We start from the raw sequence: 15,734 nt of genomic DNA on the forward strand, positions 1-15,734 counted from the left end.
CGTGGTCACAATACTGTGGTGTTATTTTCTAGAGCTGTACGTTTCACATTTAGCTCTACTTTTGAATTGATTTTTTTGTACGAGGTAGGAGTCAAGGCTCATTACCCACCCCCACTCCATATCGGCATTCAATTGATTTAGGTCTATTTACTGAAAATAACTTTCCTATTGCTTTATGGTGGCTCCTTTGTGGGGAAAAAATATGACTACATGTGGGTTTGTTTCTAGCCTCTTCTTTTCCACTGATCTTATATATTGCTGTTTTAATGATGTCTTTATGATTTATAGTAAGTCTTAACATTCTCCAGTGTACCGACCACTCCCCCCCAACTCAACACGCCACCGAGAGAGTGCACGAAACCCAAACCGCCGCCTTCCGAATTTCCCTACTAAAGATGGAAGAAAGGCACTTAGGTAGGAGTTCGCCTTTCAGACCTTAGGGTCCAGCGCCTCCTTCCGGCACCTCGAGGAACGCACGCCCGACACGCACGCGCAGTCTAAAGGCCGGGATTGGACGGCGCCTCGCGGGCGGGGCGAGCGAAGTCTCGCGTCACTTCCGAGGCGGGAGGATGAAGTTGATTGACCATGGTCACAGGGGCGACCAGGTAGGGGTTGGGGAGGAAGCGATCTCGGTGGCGAGGGGCGGAGGGACAGGCCCGGTACTGAGGCGCGCGGGTGTATCCCGACTCGAGTGCATTCCCGGCCCCGGCGAAGGGAGGCAAGCGGGTGCAGAGGCCGAGCAGAGGCCGCACACCCCGAGCCGGCCTCTGCCAACCGCCGCCCCACCCCCGCTCTGAGGAGACTCTGCTCTCGCGCTTACACTCGAGTCTTGCCTCTAGCGCTTTCTCTTTGGGCGGCAGGTGCCTTCACTGGGTCCCGGGACAGTGTGTGCGGCTGGGAGGGGCTGAAATGAGGCGGCGGACCCGCACAGGCTAGGGCTTGTCCCTTTCCCCGATTCCGCACCCACCGACGTGAAGCCCCGCGGTAGCGGGCGTGACCCACGCTCGAGCGCTAGAGGCTGGTGGCACTGGAGCCTGGCGTTAGAGACGTAGGATTAGCGAAGGAGATCCCGTTTGTCACACGGCAGCGGAGAGAGTTGACTGTGGAGCCCCCGCGGGAGTGGCTTGTTTCAGACCTCTTACTCCCCTAGTCCTTGCTCCGCCGCTTCCTGCCTGTGCGACTTTGGGCAAATGTCTTAAATTCTTGGCGCCTGGGTACTCAGCAGTAATTTGGGGCATAAGACGCCCATATTCGTGAGGTGGTTGTGAAACGTCAATGAGATTGCCAGTAGACTGCACCCCGCCTAGTGTTTGCCACACAGTAGTTAGGAAATAAGTGGTACCCATAGAACTCTCTTTTAATTTCCCTTGGGATAGTGATTGCGAGTTGAGAAGTTACTTCTGGGCTTCATAGACACCTATGTTTAGTGAGCTAATACTTGATTCTTGTAGTGGAATTGCCAGGAAGTGCTTTACGCGTCTTCCAACCGTATGGGGGTGGGGGTTTCTAAGGGAGTGGCACGTGGAACAAGGGATCCTTAGCCTGGTGATCCAGAGATACAATTAGTAAAAATGAGCTAATTCTTCAGAAGGGTAGGGAGGGGAACTAACTTATGACTCTTGTCTCTTGTAGATACTTCTCTTACTCTTCACCACAAAAGAATAAAGTGGGTGGTATTATCTACTTTCAGTGGAGTTAGGAAAGCCGAGATGACAGACAACAAATATTTGGGGGAGGCAGGCTTTTAGAACATACGGAAGTCTCTCGACTTTTTCCTAAGGTAATGATTGTTTTTATTTCTCCTGAGGCTTACGATGGGGAGGAGCCGAGATGGGAGGAATAAGTAGGGTCTTGACTGGGGGCCTTGGTCAGGAGTGACCAGTAAGGCTGAGTGCTTCTTCTCGCTGGGATTTTCTGGGCTGACCTTCTGTTATCCCCAAAGACAGTGTGGTGAAGATTCCAGATTAACAGCTGATTGTAGTTTATGTAGTCCCAATAGGGCTTGCTTTAAAAGGAGGCATTATAAAGATGCGTATGCATAAATTATGTTTTGCTGAATTAATCTTTTTCAGGAGACAGAAGACCACCTAATTTGTTCTATTATTTTTCTTTACAACATTTGAAGCTTCTTTAGGATCATTCCTTTTATCCCTGGGTGGAGGGTTTCTTTTATTGTAGAAAACACAGACTTTGGAGAAGACAAAACAAAACAAAAATTTATATCATTGGAAAGGATCTTTGTTGTAAATTTTTTCCTGGATTGTAGATTGATTAGGGATCTGGTAGAAACACTAAAACAGTAGTTACCATGTTTTAATTTTATGGCATATACTGAGCCATTTGCCCAAGACGGAAGTACTATCTTATCTTAATTATTTTTTTAAGGACTTATTTATTTGTTTTAGACACCCCTGGGGAGGGGTGGAACAGAGGGAAAGTGAGAAGGAGAATATTCAGCAGACTCCTGCCTGAGTGCGACACAGGGCTCTCTGTTCCGCAACCCTGAGATCATGATCTGAGCCAAAATCAATAGTCAGATGCTTAACTGACTGAGCCACCCATGTGCCGGGAGAAGTACTATTTTAGTTCCATTTTTTACAGATGAAGAAATTGAGGCTCAGAGAGGTTGAATGATGTGTCTAAATTTGGAGAATTTAAGAGAGAACAGAAGCAATTTTAAAGGGGATTATCTTGGGGAATGTAGAATATACCAGAAGGGTGAGAAAGGTTACCCTCAGATGCTGGAGAACTCTGGAATGAAGGGACATTTTCTCATTAAGTCTTGGAGTTTCCTGCTGGGAGGGAAGGGCACTTAAAGGCAAGAGCCAGATATCTGCATATCCTGGGCCAAGGTCAGCACAGCTGGACTGAGGTTCTCTAGGTTTTGAAGTGCAGGTCTGGAACCCTGCTGCCCTGCTTTAATGGGTTGATGATGTACTTTGCTTTTTAAGAACCTGACACTGTATACAAGAGTGTGCAAGCCACATAAATGCATGATCAGTTCACATCCAGAAAGAGTCTTGGCTTTATAAACATCTTTTTGAGGGTTCTTTTAATTTTTATTTAAAATTTTTTTTCTTATTTTTAAAATTTTAATTCTAGTTAACACAGTGTTACATTAGCTTCATTTGTACAATATAGTGACTTAGCAATTCTGTATATTACTCAGTGGTCATCAAGATTAAGTGTTCTCGGAGCACCTGGGTGGCTCAGTGGGTTAAAGCCTCTGTCTTTAGTTCAAGTCATGATCCCAGGGTCCTGGGATTGATCCCTGAATCAGGCTCTCTGCTTAGCAGGGAGCCTGCTTTTCTTCCTCTCTCTCCCTGCCTCTCTGCCTACTTGTGATCTCTGTCAAATAAATAAATAAAATCTTTAAAAACAAAAAAAAGATTAAGTGTTCTCTTCCTAGATGTCTGTCAACAGATGAATGGATAAAGAAAATATGGTATATATGTAGGTATGTACACACACACACACATATATACATACACACACACAATGGAATACTATGGAATACCATATATATATTGTATTATATATACATATGTGTATGTATATATATGTATACACAGAATGGAATACTATGCAGCCATCAAAAGAAATGAAATCTTACCATTTGCAACGAAGTGGATGGAACTAGAGGGTATTATGCTGAGCAAAGTAAGTTAGTCAGAGAAAGACAATTATATGATCTCCCTCTTATGAGGAATTTGAGAGGCAAAGTGGGGGGTTTGGGAGTAGGGAAGGGAAAAAATGAAACAAGATGGGATCAGGAGGGAGATAAACTATAAGAGACTGTTACTCTCACAAAACAAACTGAGGGTTGCTGGGGGGAGTGGGGTAGGGAGAAGGTGGTTGGGTTATGGACATTGGGGAGGGCATGTGCTATGATGAGTGCTGGGAAGTGTGTAAGCCTGATGATTCACAGACCTGTACCCTGGGGCTAATAATACATTATATGTTAATTCAAAAAAAAGATTAAGTGTTCTCTTAATCCCCTTCACCTGTTTCACTCATCCCCCCCCCCCACCTCCTTCTGGTAACCATCAGTTTGTTCTCTGCACTTAAGACTCTGTTTTTTGGTTTGTCTTTTTTTTTCCTTTGTTCATTTCTTTTGTTTCTTAAATTAGACATGAGTGAAAACATATGGTATTTGTCTTTCTCTGACTTAATTTGTTTGGTGTTATATTCTTTAGCTTCATCCATGTTGTTGCAAATGGCAAGATTTCATTCTTATTTATGGCTGAATTATATGTATGTATGTACATAGATGTATATATACACACGCATACACAATATATTATATATATAATAAGCATACTATACAATATACATACATATACAATATATGTATGCAATATTCGCATACAATATACATATATATATATACATACACAGGGAATATTATCATATATGTATGTATATACACACAGTGCATTGTATATATATACCACATCTTCTTTATCCATTCATCTGTCGATGGACACTTGGGCTGCTTCCATAATTTGGCTGTTGTAAATAATGCTGCAGTAAACATTGGGGTACATATATCCTTTCGAATTAATGTGGTTTTTTTTAAGATTTTATTTATTTATTTGATATAGAAGGAGAGTGAGAGAAAGAGAGAATGCACAAGCACGGGAGGAGCAGGTGGAGGGAGAGGCAGACTCCCTGCCCAGGAGGGAGCCCCATATGGTGCTCGATCCCAGAACTCCGGGATCATGACCTGAGTCGAAGGCAGACACTTAACCGACTGAGCCACTCAGGTGCCCAGTTTTGATTGTTTCCTTCACTCTGCAGAAGCTTTTCATTTTGATGTAGTTGTTCCCTTGCTTTAGGACACATATCTTTTTTTTCTTTTTAAGATTTTATTTATTTGAGAGACAGAGAGAGAGCATGAGCAGGGGTGAGGGATAGAGGAAGAGGGAGAAGCAGATTCCCTGCTCATCAGGGAGCCTGATACGTGGGACTCAGTCCCAGAACCCTGGGATCATGATCTGAGTCAAAGGCAAATGCTTAACTGACTGAGTCACCCAGGTGCCCCATAGCACACATACCTTGAAAGAATGATGTAATAGCTAATGTGAAAGAAATTACTGCTTGTGATCTCTTCTTCAGGGTTCTCTTAGATAATACTTTCCTATACTGTACTTAAAATATTTTATTCAGATTTGCAACTGTATGTTTGTATAAAGGGAGCCGTGTTTGTGTTCCAGTCAAGAGCATGGAATGTGTCTTCCCTAACATACTTTCCTCTTTTTCTGCATAATTATAATAGTTAACATTCATTGAGTGTTGTGTGCCTGACTTTATGCTAAACATTTTATTGGATTACTCAATTCTCACAATAACTCTGTAAAGTAGGAATAGTTCTTTTTATTTTTAGAGGAAGAAATGGGCTCAGAAATGGAAAGAAATTTATCCAAAGGCAAAGAGCTAGTAAGGGCAAAACCAGTTCTACGTACTCCAGAAGCTGGTGCTTATCTGTGTATTTCATTCATTCCTTCATTTAGCAGAACACACCTACTCTCTACCAGCAATGTGCTAGGTATTGGGGATACAGTGATGGCCAAAACAGACACAATCCCTCTTGTCAGGTTGCTTCTAAGTCTAACAATGGTGATAGGCAGAAAAAGCATTACAAACTAAATATTAATTATGGTTGTGGTGCATGCTGTGGAGGACAGTAGAGGGTGCTATGAGAATGTATAATGTGGCCATTTGGCAGCAGGAGGGAGTGAGGAGAGACAGGGAGGCTCTGTTGAGGAAATATTTAGCTGAGACTTTTAAGTATTGAGTTGGAGTTAAATTGGGCAAAGAGAAGAGTGAACCAAGGGGAGGGAAGGGCATGTGTGAAGCCTCAAGAATAGGAGGAGCTTGTCTTATATACTGTGTGGCCAAAGGATGGCAAATGTTGCCCAAGTCTAACACAAAATGTAGGTGGGGGTCTTATCCGAAGAGCAGTATCACTCCCCAGTCTTGGTTTGTTTGCTTCTCAGAATTTATAATGAACTCCACAAACCGTATCTATTTTCCAGCTCTGATTGGAGTCCAGTCTCCTTCAAACATGTGGTTAGACCTCTGGTTGCCCACAGAATGGGGATTGGGGTGAGAGGAGGGAAAATACCTAAATGGGAGACTTAATTGGCATTGGTAATTTCTACTACAAAGCTAAATAGACACTGAGTGTCAATATTTTGTTTCATCATATTTTCTCTGGTTTGCTAAATGATTTAACAAATGTTTTATAGCTGCACTGTGGTCCACACCCTATGTTAGTCACCTAGGATACAAATGTATAAGGACATTCTTTTCCTTCGCCATGCATAATTTAATGTTTTATTTCCTTCCATTTAAGATGCTGCAGGTTTTTTAAAGATATTTGAGAGAGAGAGAGAGAGAACGTGAGCAGGGGGAGGAGCAGAGAGAGAGACAAGCAGACTGTGCTGAGCCGGAAGCCAAACGTGGGATTAGATCCCATGACCCTAAGACCATGACCTGAGCCAAAATCAAGAGTCGGACGCCCAACCGACTGCGCCACCCTGGTGCCCCTGAGGTACTGCAGTTGTTTTATCATTATTCTTCAACATATATTTATTTAGCATTTGTTATGTGCTAGGCACCGGGCTAGAGACACAGCATGAGCAAATAGTCGTGGTCTCAGTCCTCATGGAGTGTAAGCTCCCATTTAGGGCTGGAAGGCAGAGAGGGAGGGAGAGAGTCAGGGAGATGAGGTTGAAGAGATAGGCTGGGGTCAACCACACAGGCCTCATAGGTCATGCCAAGGATTTAAGGCTTTTCCTAAGAATGGTGGGAAGCTGTGGAAGAATTTCAGTCACGAGAGTATCATCAGCGGGACTGTGTTAGTAAAAGGTCACTTTGGCTCCTCAGAGGACGCAAAAGCCAGTGGATTTGAGGACTGTTTAGGAGGTAGGATCAATAGGGCTTGTTCATATTTTCACTCTGGGATGAGAAGGGAAAGGGGGGTGTCAGAGCCGACTCTTCATTTTCCAGCTTGTGCTTCTGTGATAGGAACCCCTGGAGGAAGAACACGAGTTCAGTTTTGAAAAAGATGTCTTTGAAATAATCCAAGTGAAGGTGTCACAAAGGCAATGATATGGGAGGATCCGGTGCTCAGATGACAGTAATGGGCTAAGTCCCTGAAAAAAACTCTTGTTGGGAGGGTTTTTTTTTTTTTTTTTCCCTCGTATTGAGGGAGCCATCAGAGTTGGGAAAGCAGGGAATTAAATTCTTCCACATTTATGTTGGGGAAAAGTTAAGATCTGCCCACCTAAGAAATGGTCTCTGCAAATGTAGAATGAAAGAAGCTAGTTCTGTTATTTGAATAAGCATTAACTGGGACTGGGGTACATCGCAAGAACTCTGCTAATGAGATACAAAAACAAAAAAGAAACTCTACCATTTAAAATTCATTACATACACAGTCTCAAGATTAATGGTAATCTTGTAAGAAGACTTGACAGCACCATTTGATATATATGCTTTGGTAGTTCCTCCTAAATTCACCTGGTAATTGGGGTGGCCATCTGTACTAATTAATTGCCTTTATCTAAAGCAAAAATAAAACCTCTCAATCTCTCGGTGTGCAGGGAATAGAGTGTGTAGGCTAAACTACAGTGATTGGGAGAGGGGGCACTTTCTTCCTGGGTATTAACATTTAAAAGAGATGGCTTTTAGGAATGGAAAAACATTCCTGAGTTCTGCGGCTAGCTTATTTAACCTTTAAAAAGATTTGTACACATATCAAAGGACAGAGGAAAGTTTTATACAAATACTAGGTTATTCAAAGAAATGCTCTAAGAAGAAGGAGGGAGGAAAAAAAGATCTCTTTCCCTTTGGAAACAGAAAGTCAATTTTAAAAATTTACTTAAACTTACAGTGTAATAAGATGTTGGACTAGAGCACACACAGAATGGGGATTATTCTTTTTTTTTATTTTTTTTTATTTTTTTTTTTAAAGATTTTATTTATTTATTTGACAGAGAGAGATCACAAGTAGGCAGAGAGGCAGGCAGAGAGAGTGAGAGGGAAGCAGGCTCCCTTCAGAGTGGAGAGCCGGACGTGGGACTCGATCCCAGGACCCTGAGATCATGACCTGAGCCGAAGGCAGCAGCTTAACCCACTGAGCCACCCAGGCGCCGAATGGGGATTATTCTGAAGAGGACTTTTAAGTGAGTTCCATGTAGTTTTGCATAGTTAGGATACCCTCAAATGGTCAAATGTAGCCCATAATTTCTTGTACATTGATTCAAAGAAAAATGTATATTGGTCCTCCTGGTAGTTTCCAGCCAAAACTCTTGTCTCTCGAATTAACTCTTCCAGGGCTTGTCTTGTCCTCCTTAATGTCAATAATGTCATTTCTTAGTTCGACCCAATGTTAAAAAACAAAATTCAAAAAAGTAAAATTTAAAGATTTTATTAGCTTTATTCAGTGATTCATCAATCAGGCAGCATCCCATCTAGCAGACAGAAAGGAGCTCCAAGGAGCTATACAAAATGAAGGACTTATAAGCAGAAGAGAGTGGGAACAAGGAAGTCATACTAGCAAAATGTGGATTGGTTTTGGCAAAGTCACTTTCCTTTAGGAGATGGCAGGGGTCTGTCAGACAGATTACCTCACTAATGCTGACCAGGTGATTCCTGATCGGCTGGTTTAAGATTCCACTTCTGGAAGAGTCTGAGACTGTAACTAAGTTACGACTTGGTTTGGTGATGTGGGGCTTACCAAACATGACTGTTTGGGTCTTTTGTCTTGTTTTTAACCCCAGTTATAGACATATGAGACCTTTCTTTGGTAGGTAAAGTTAAGATTTTAATGCAGAAATGAACTCTCCATTAATCTGTTCTGGAAAGCTATAGACCTGAGGCTGGAAATTGAGGTTGAATGGCAAATAAATTTAGCTTGGAAGCTGCTTGCCACCCACCAAGGTAGGAAATTGAATAAATGCTTTTAGATTCTGCCTGGGCTCTCCCTCCCATGTCCTTATGGTAACCTGAAACTTGTCTACTCATCTACTTTGTGGAGGGAGTGGTCTGCTGATAGCAGCTGAATTAATGCAACGTTGCTTACCAGTAGTTTGAACTACTTTGCTGTAGCTAGAGCTTTATTTTATCAAGTAAGGTCATGTTTGCACTGGGAGCACTATGTTTTGAAGGGAGATGTAAGGTTTTCTAGGTTTATATGAGTAGTACTTAGCAGTTTTAAATTGGAAGGTGTATTAGGAAACTACTGTTACGTCAAAATTCTCTGTGAGTATATTATTACAGTCCAGATTGGCTTAAAACATTAGCTAAACTGGGAGCACCTGGGTGGCTCAGTGGGTTAAAGCCTCTGCCTTCAGCTCAGGTCATGATCCCAGGACCCTGGGATAGAGCCCTACATCGGGCTCTCTGCTCAGCGGGGAGCCTGCTTCCCTTCCTCTCTCTCTGCCTGCCTCTCTGCCTACTTGTGATCTCTGTCTGTTAAATAAAGAAATAAAATCTTAAAAAAAAAAAACAGCTAAACTGAATCAAGGAAATTGTACTGAGTTTCTGTTAAGCGATTAGCTTGTTTACATTCAATTCTTGCATAAAAGCCTTTGTATTTTGTTTGGGTGACTGCAGCTGAATATGGGGATCTGTACATCTAGACAGTATTAAAATTCTTCCTTTTTAAGGCTCCAACTAAAGGATTACTAATATTATTATTATTTACCCCCATTTAAGGGGGTAATGTGGACTTTAGAGTCTGAAAACCTGGTTCAGATCTCTATTCTGTCACTTGGTAGCTATGTGATTTTCTCATTTAGCAGATGGAAATTACTATCATACCTACCTCATAGTATTGCTATGAGGAGGAAATGAGATCTCAGGTATGGATTATGTAGCCCAGTAAGTTGCATACACTAAAAAAAGTTTAATAATTACTTGTCTTTACACAGTAGCCATATATGGTAACAAGCTAAAAGTTACTTTTTTTTTAAGTTACTTTTTTAAAGTACAGTTTGGACATTTGTTTACTGTTGTTGTTTCACTCTATTAAAGTCCTCGTGTGTGTTAGAAACTGTCACAGAATAGGTAAAAGATGAATTGGGAAAAGTTTTCAATTAGCAATAATCGCGCCTCAGATAAACCTCATTGGCTACGATACTGCCACTGCGCAAAGCTAAAAGATGAATTATATTAGAAATAGAAATGTACTTCTGGTTTGAGGAGTTGGGATATCTAGTAATTTCTGCTAAATTTTCAAGGAATTGAAAGATTGTGACATTGTAGCATTCTGTAGTATATAAAAAGCATCTGAAAGCATCATTGTCCTTCTTTTCCTATCAGTTGACAGGTCTTTACAAAGGGCAAGCTTTTTTCTCTCTTCTTAACCTGGACATTGACAAATTGTGACAAAGAGTGGTTCTTACATACTGTGCATGCACCTCCCAAGGGCCCAATCCAGTAGGTTGTACAAAAGTGTTAGAGCTCTTGCTCTCCGCTCTTTGGTATAGCTACTGGGGCCTGAAGTTCCAGCTCCTGAAAACTAGGAGATAGGAGTACCTCGAGGGAGCCCAGTGTTCAGTTTGCTCATTTCACATATGCTGCCCCTTTGTTTGTCCTTCGTTCAACAATATTTATTGAACATACACCTTGTGTCTGGCACAGGAAACAGAATTGAGCGGCTTAAACCTCCAGAGAGAGTCCACATGCGGACAGATCAAGTACAGCCAGGTGTTCTAGGAGCTCTGGCATGAGGCATCAAACAGACTGGGCTTTGTTCTTGATCTGATTTTCAGGTTGAGAAACACTCACATGAGTTAAACATGCCACAGCAGAGGATGTTTCTAGCAGCTGGGATAAGTAATTCCAGTGGATCTCATTCATCACTTTATAGTACACGAGGAACTATTCCCTCGCTATCTCTTATCTCATAACTGTCTTGAGATGTGTGTAGAATGAGGATTATTTCTTTATTTTATAGGTAGGGAAGCTGGGGTCCTCAGTGGAAAATAAATTCTGTCGTAGAACAGAAAATAAATGGTGGCAACATTTTGACTCCACCATTGCTCCGCCATGTAATTATAGTGATTGGCATTTCAGTTGTGGTGCTGGACTGCCTCAGTTTAAGGAATCCACACTTATGAAAATATAGGTGTATTAAGGATTTTCTAGCAAAGGTAGGTATTCTAACTTGTGGTATCCAGATGGACTTATGGTCGTTTTTTGGATTTTCTGATATCATTTCCACAGTTTATTTGTATAAACTTATATTCTAGCAGATTCAGCAGTAATAAGGTTTCCAAAGGAATCTATTTTGAGAAAAGGTAGGGAATTTTAAAAATTCAGTATATAAATTTAAAAACTATGGTACTTATTTTTCTCCAGTGTTCTCCAATGTTTCTTGGCAGTAATGCCCCCCAAAAATTGTTTAAAAAATAAAATTTAAATACAGCTTTGTAGGAAAATGTCTTATGTTCCTCAGGTGTTGTGTATGGTAGAATATCATACTGTGAGAACTGTCTCAATTAATGAAAAGGCGGATTAAAAAAAGAGAAGGTCACTTCATTGTTAATCGGTGGATAAGGAGAGATGAAATTTAAATAGTTAATTTGGCCACCCGTGAGTGCTAGACATAGCAACGAAGATAAATTTATCCATTTTCTTTGTTCCTTTTTTTTCTTTTAAGATTTTATTTATTTATTTGTCAGAGAAAAAGAGAGCATAAGCAGGGGGAATGGCAGGCAGAGGGAGAAGCAGGCTCCCCGCTGAGCAAGGATCGTGATGTGGGACTCAATCCCAGGACCCTGGGATCATGACCTGAGCCAAAGGCAGACGCTTAACTGAGCCACCCAGGCATCCCTTCTTTGTTCCTTCTTTTCACCCTTTCTGATATTACCTACCAAATTTTTAAGTAGATAACCCAGTAACCGTAGAGATAATTGGTATGATTTTAATCCTTCCTGCAACTGTGTGAGGCAGGTATTAGACATATTTTGCAGATAAGGAAACTGGCTGAAATATTAAGTAGCTTGTCTAGAGACACTTACCTGGTTAGTCTGATTATTGGTATTTGAACCTAGGTCTGGCTGGATCCAAAGACAGTTTACTGTATCATATCACTAATTTGAAGTTATCATACCTGTCACTTATATCTCAATAGAAAAATGGTAGCTGGAAAGTTGATCTTAGGTAAAAATCAAGAGAAATTTAAAAGGAAATTATTTATTGGAAAAAAACCCTACTGAATTGTAAGAAACAAAATTTGGTTCTGCATTTTATCAGAAGAAAGGTGTGGTTGGACACCTGTAGCAACTGACATCAGGCCAGGGATACTGGATGAAGTGAGGAAGTGTAAATTCTTACAACAAGAAGCAAATTTCACAGCGTTCTAGTATGGTTTTTTTTGCTATCCATAAACTTGAAATTAAAATTAACTGCTCCCCCCCATTTTAAAATTTAACTTGGCCACACATCACATCTGATAAGCCATTATCAAAATTCTTTTGAAAGTTTCTAATTGACATGCAGTATTTGATTATGAAGACATTCAGATCTGATGAATTGAGAGAATTTCCATTTGATTAGGTTTGCGTTATGATCATCAGTTTTAATTTCTAGTAGTAGGAAAAAGTCTATTCAGTCCTTGGGATGAGGTGAGAAGACTTCCGCTATGATAAAGAGGTTGCAAATTTCCCCAAAAAACCAACTGTAAAATAGGACATATGTCAGGAACAACCATTTCAGAGGTCCGGAAATTGACCAAAGACACACAACAAATTTGAGAAGCATTTCTTCATGAGAATGCATTGAACATTAGGTGAGACCAATGGGAATCTCTGGTGTTCCTGCCAGGGCTCCTCCCATCCCATCCCATCCCATCCCCTCAGCTCAGTTAGTGTAGTAGTTGAACAAGGTGAACAGCTATGTCACTGTTGGGGCTACTTGTTGAGAACAGAGAGAAAACAAGAAACCATGCCCAGCAGCTTTCTTATTCTTATGTTGTGGCCCTGGTTGGGCAAGCAGTGAACCAATAGACGAGATAGAAATTTGACAGGACCCATGTATTCTGGATGTCTGGAAAGCTATGTATGAGCATACTTTGCTAGAAAGGCCCCAGGCTATCCCACACATCCCTGGATAGTGTGCACTACGGAGGAGTTAGTCATGAGAAAGCTTGATGAAAAGTAAAAGCTGATGAAGACTTGAAAATTGCTTGAATTTTGAAATTACTTCCCATACCACACATAGATCCATCTGCAAAGGGTAGAAGCTGTACTTGTCTGAGGTGTTTGGGCAGATACTGACATACAATGGTTGACCATTAAGATATTCAGATAACCACCAGTAGGAATCCAAGCATAAAAATAAAAATAAGAAGAAAAGAAAAACTGAGCAGAGACATCAGTGGCCACATACTGTGGGTGAAAAAAAAAATCCTTAAGTTTAGTACAGGCAAGTTATTAAACAAATTTTAAAAGTCAAATTTTAAAAGACTCTACCAGTCTCCACAGGATGAGAATCTGAAGTTGCTACAAGGTAATATCTAAAATAACCAGTTTTCAACAAAAAATTTATAAGACATGTTGAAGAAACAGGAAACTGTGACTCATACTTAGGGGAAAATAGCAAAAAGAACAAAGGTTGAAGACAGATTAATAGAGCCTCAGATATCCTTGGGACAATATCAAGTATACTATCAGTTGGGAGTCCTAGAAGAGAGAATGGGGCAGAAAAAGTATTTAAAGAAGTAATGTCCTGGGCACCTGGGTGGCTCAGTGGGTTAAGCCGCTGCCTTCGGCTCAGGTCATGATCTCAGGGTCCTGGGATCGAGTCCCGCATTGGGCTCTCTGCTCAGCGGGGAGCCTGCTTCCCCCTCTCTCTCTCTCTCTGCCTGCCTCTCTGTCTACTTGTGATCTCTCTCTGTCAAATAAATGAATAAAATCTTTAAAAAAAAAAAAAAAAAAGAAGTAATGTCCCAGGGCACCTGGGTGGCTCAGTTGTTAAGTGACTGCCTTTGGCTTAGATCCTGGGATGGAGCCCTGCATTGAGCTCTCTGCTCAGCAGGGAACCTGCTTCTCCCTCTCCCCTTGCGTCTCCACTCACCCCTCCCCCCAACCTCTGCTCATGCCCTCTCTCTCTCTCCAAAATGAATAAATAAATAACAAAAAAAGAAATAATGTCCCCAAATTTGGTGAAGAACATTGTATTTGTTCCCTATTGCTGCTATAATAAGTTACCACAGATGTAATAGGTTAAAACTCCATAAATTTATTACCTTGTCGTTCTTGAGGTCAGAAGTCCTACAATCAAGGTGCAGCAAAGTTGTGTTCCTGCTGGAAGCTCTAGAGGGAATCTGTTTATTTGCCTTTTCCAGCTTCTGTAGGCCATCAGCATTTATTAGCTCAGGGCCCCTTCCTTATATTACTCTAATTTCTACTCCTGTTGTCACATCTACTCTGTGACTCATCCCTCTTGCCTCCCTCTTATGAGGACTCTTGTGATTGTATTGGGCCTGCCCAGATAATGCAGGATAATCTCCCCATCTTGAAATCCTTAATTAATCGTATCTGTAAAGTTCCTTTAACCATATAAATCAAGTAATATACTCTTACGTTCCAGGGAATAGGATGTGAACATCTTTGGGGGATTTTGTTCAGGCTACTATAAACATCGGTATATATATCCAGGAAATTCAGTGCAGGTAGGGTAAGCCCAAAGATTCTCACCTAGATACATCATAGTAAAACTGTTGAAAGCCAAAGATCAAAGTTAAAAGCAGTAAGTGAAAAATTACTCCTCATATACAGGGAACAACCATATATGATTAATGGCTTAACTTCTCGTCTTAAAGAATGGTGTTGGACCTTCTGGTTTCTTATTCAATACATAAGGTGCTTAGAAGTTGCCCTTCCACCCTAACAAGTAAAAAGCAAAACAAATGGAAAAATCAACCAACTCTTAGATCCATCAGAGTCACGAGATCACAAAGCAAACTGTTGCCACCAAAATTGGCAAGACGGGTGGATACAGACAATCATACTTATTCGTGCAGTACTGCTGTAGGAAAACTTGAACTGTAATTGAAAATTGCTGGAGGCTTAATGTGGAAAAGTCTGAGAGTTAAAAACTCTGGAGGGACCCAGTCTAAAGTGGGCCTCACAGTTTCGTGAATTTTGACTCCAGGACTTCCACCAGGCCCTCACAGTGAATATTGGGAGAAAATTCCCTTGTGCTTCTGTTACGGGGAGGGAAAAGTAACTGTTTTGAAATATGGCAGAGTGTTTTGTTCTTAACAAAACCTGCCCTCAGGAGAAACCCTTTTACTTAGGGAACTTACTTAGGGAAAGGGAAAATAAGTTCCCTTATTTAGGGAACTTTCTTAGGGAAAGTGAAATATTCAATTCCAGGTCCCTCTGGTCATCCTGTCCTATCTAAGGAGGGGGATAAAACCCTGAGAACCACTGATAAAGTTCTCAGTTCAGAGGCTAGGCTCACCACAAGACTAGATCTAATCATTGAACCATAGCATGCTTCCACTGCCTCTACATTTCTCAAGGCCTATTACTATAGTTCCTTTAAACCAGTACATCATTTCTGCCTTTTTTTTTTTTTTTAGTTTTATTTACTTATTTATTTTTCAGAGAGAGAGAGAGAACACAACAGGGGGAGCAGGAGGCAGAGGGAGAAGTAGGCTCCCCACTGAGCAAGGAGCTGATGTGGAACTTGATCCCAGGACCCTGGGGTCT

The 15,734-nt window shown here is 41.2% G+C and overlaps 1 protein-coding gene and 1 non-coding gene across 2 annotated transcripts in view; one reads left to right on the forward strand and one right to left on the reverse strand.

Annotated features, from left to right (window-relative positions):
* The first annotated feature begins 544 nt into the window (after positions 1-544).
* The window catches only part of DHRS7B (dehydrogenase/reductase 7B), a 59,453-nt gene continuing 44,263 nt past the window's right edge, over positions 545-15,734 (forward strand). The window contains exon 1 of the mRNA XM_045984321.1: positions 545-605. Within this exon, the coding sequence (XP_045840277.1) occupies positions 586-605 (20 nt within the window). The 5' untranslated portion in view covers positions 545-585. The remainder of the gene's footprint in view (positions 606-15,734) is intronic.
* LOC123930411 lies at positions 10,033-10,167 on the reverse strand. The gene has a single exon (XR_006816110.1). It is a non-coding gene; the product is annotated as a U4 spliceosomal RNA (small nuclear RNA).

This window comes from Meles meles, chromosome 18 (genome assembly GCF_922984935.1).
Source record: "Meles meles chromosome 18, mMelMel3.1 paternal haplotype, whole genome shotgun sequence".
NCBI classification, from domain to species: domain Eukaryota; kingdom Metazoa; phylum Chordata; class Mammalia; order Carnivora; family Mustelidae; genus Meles; species Meles meles.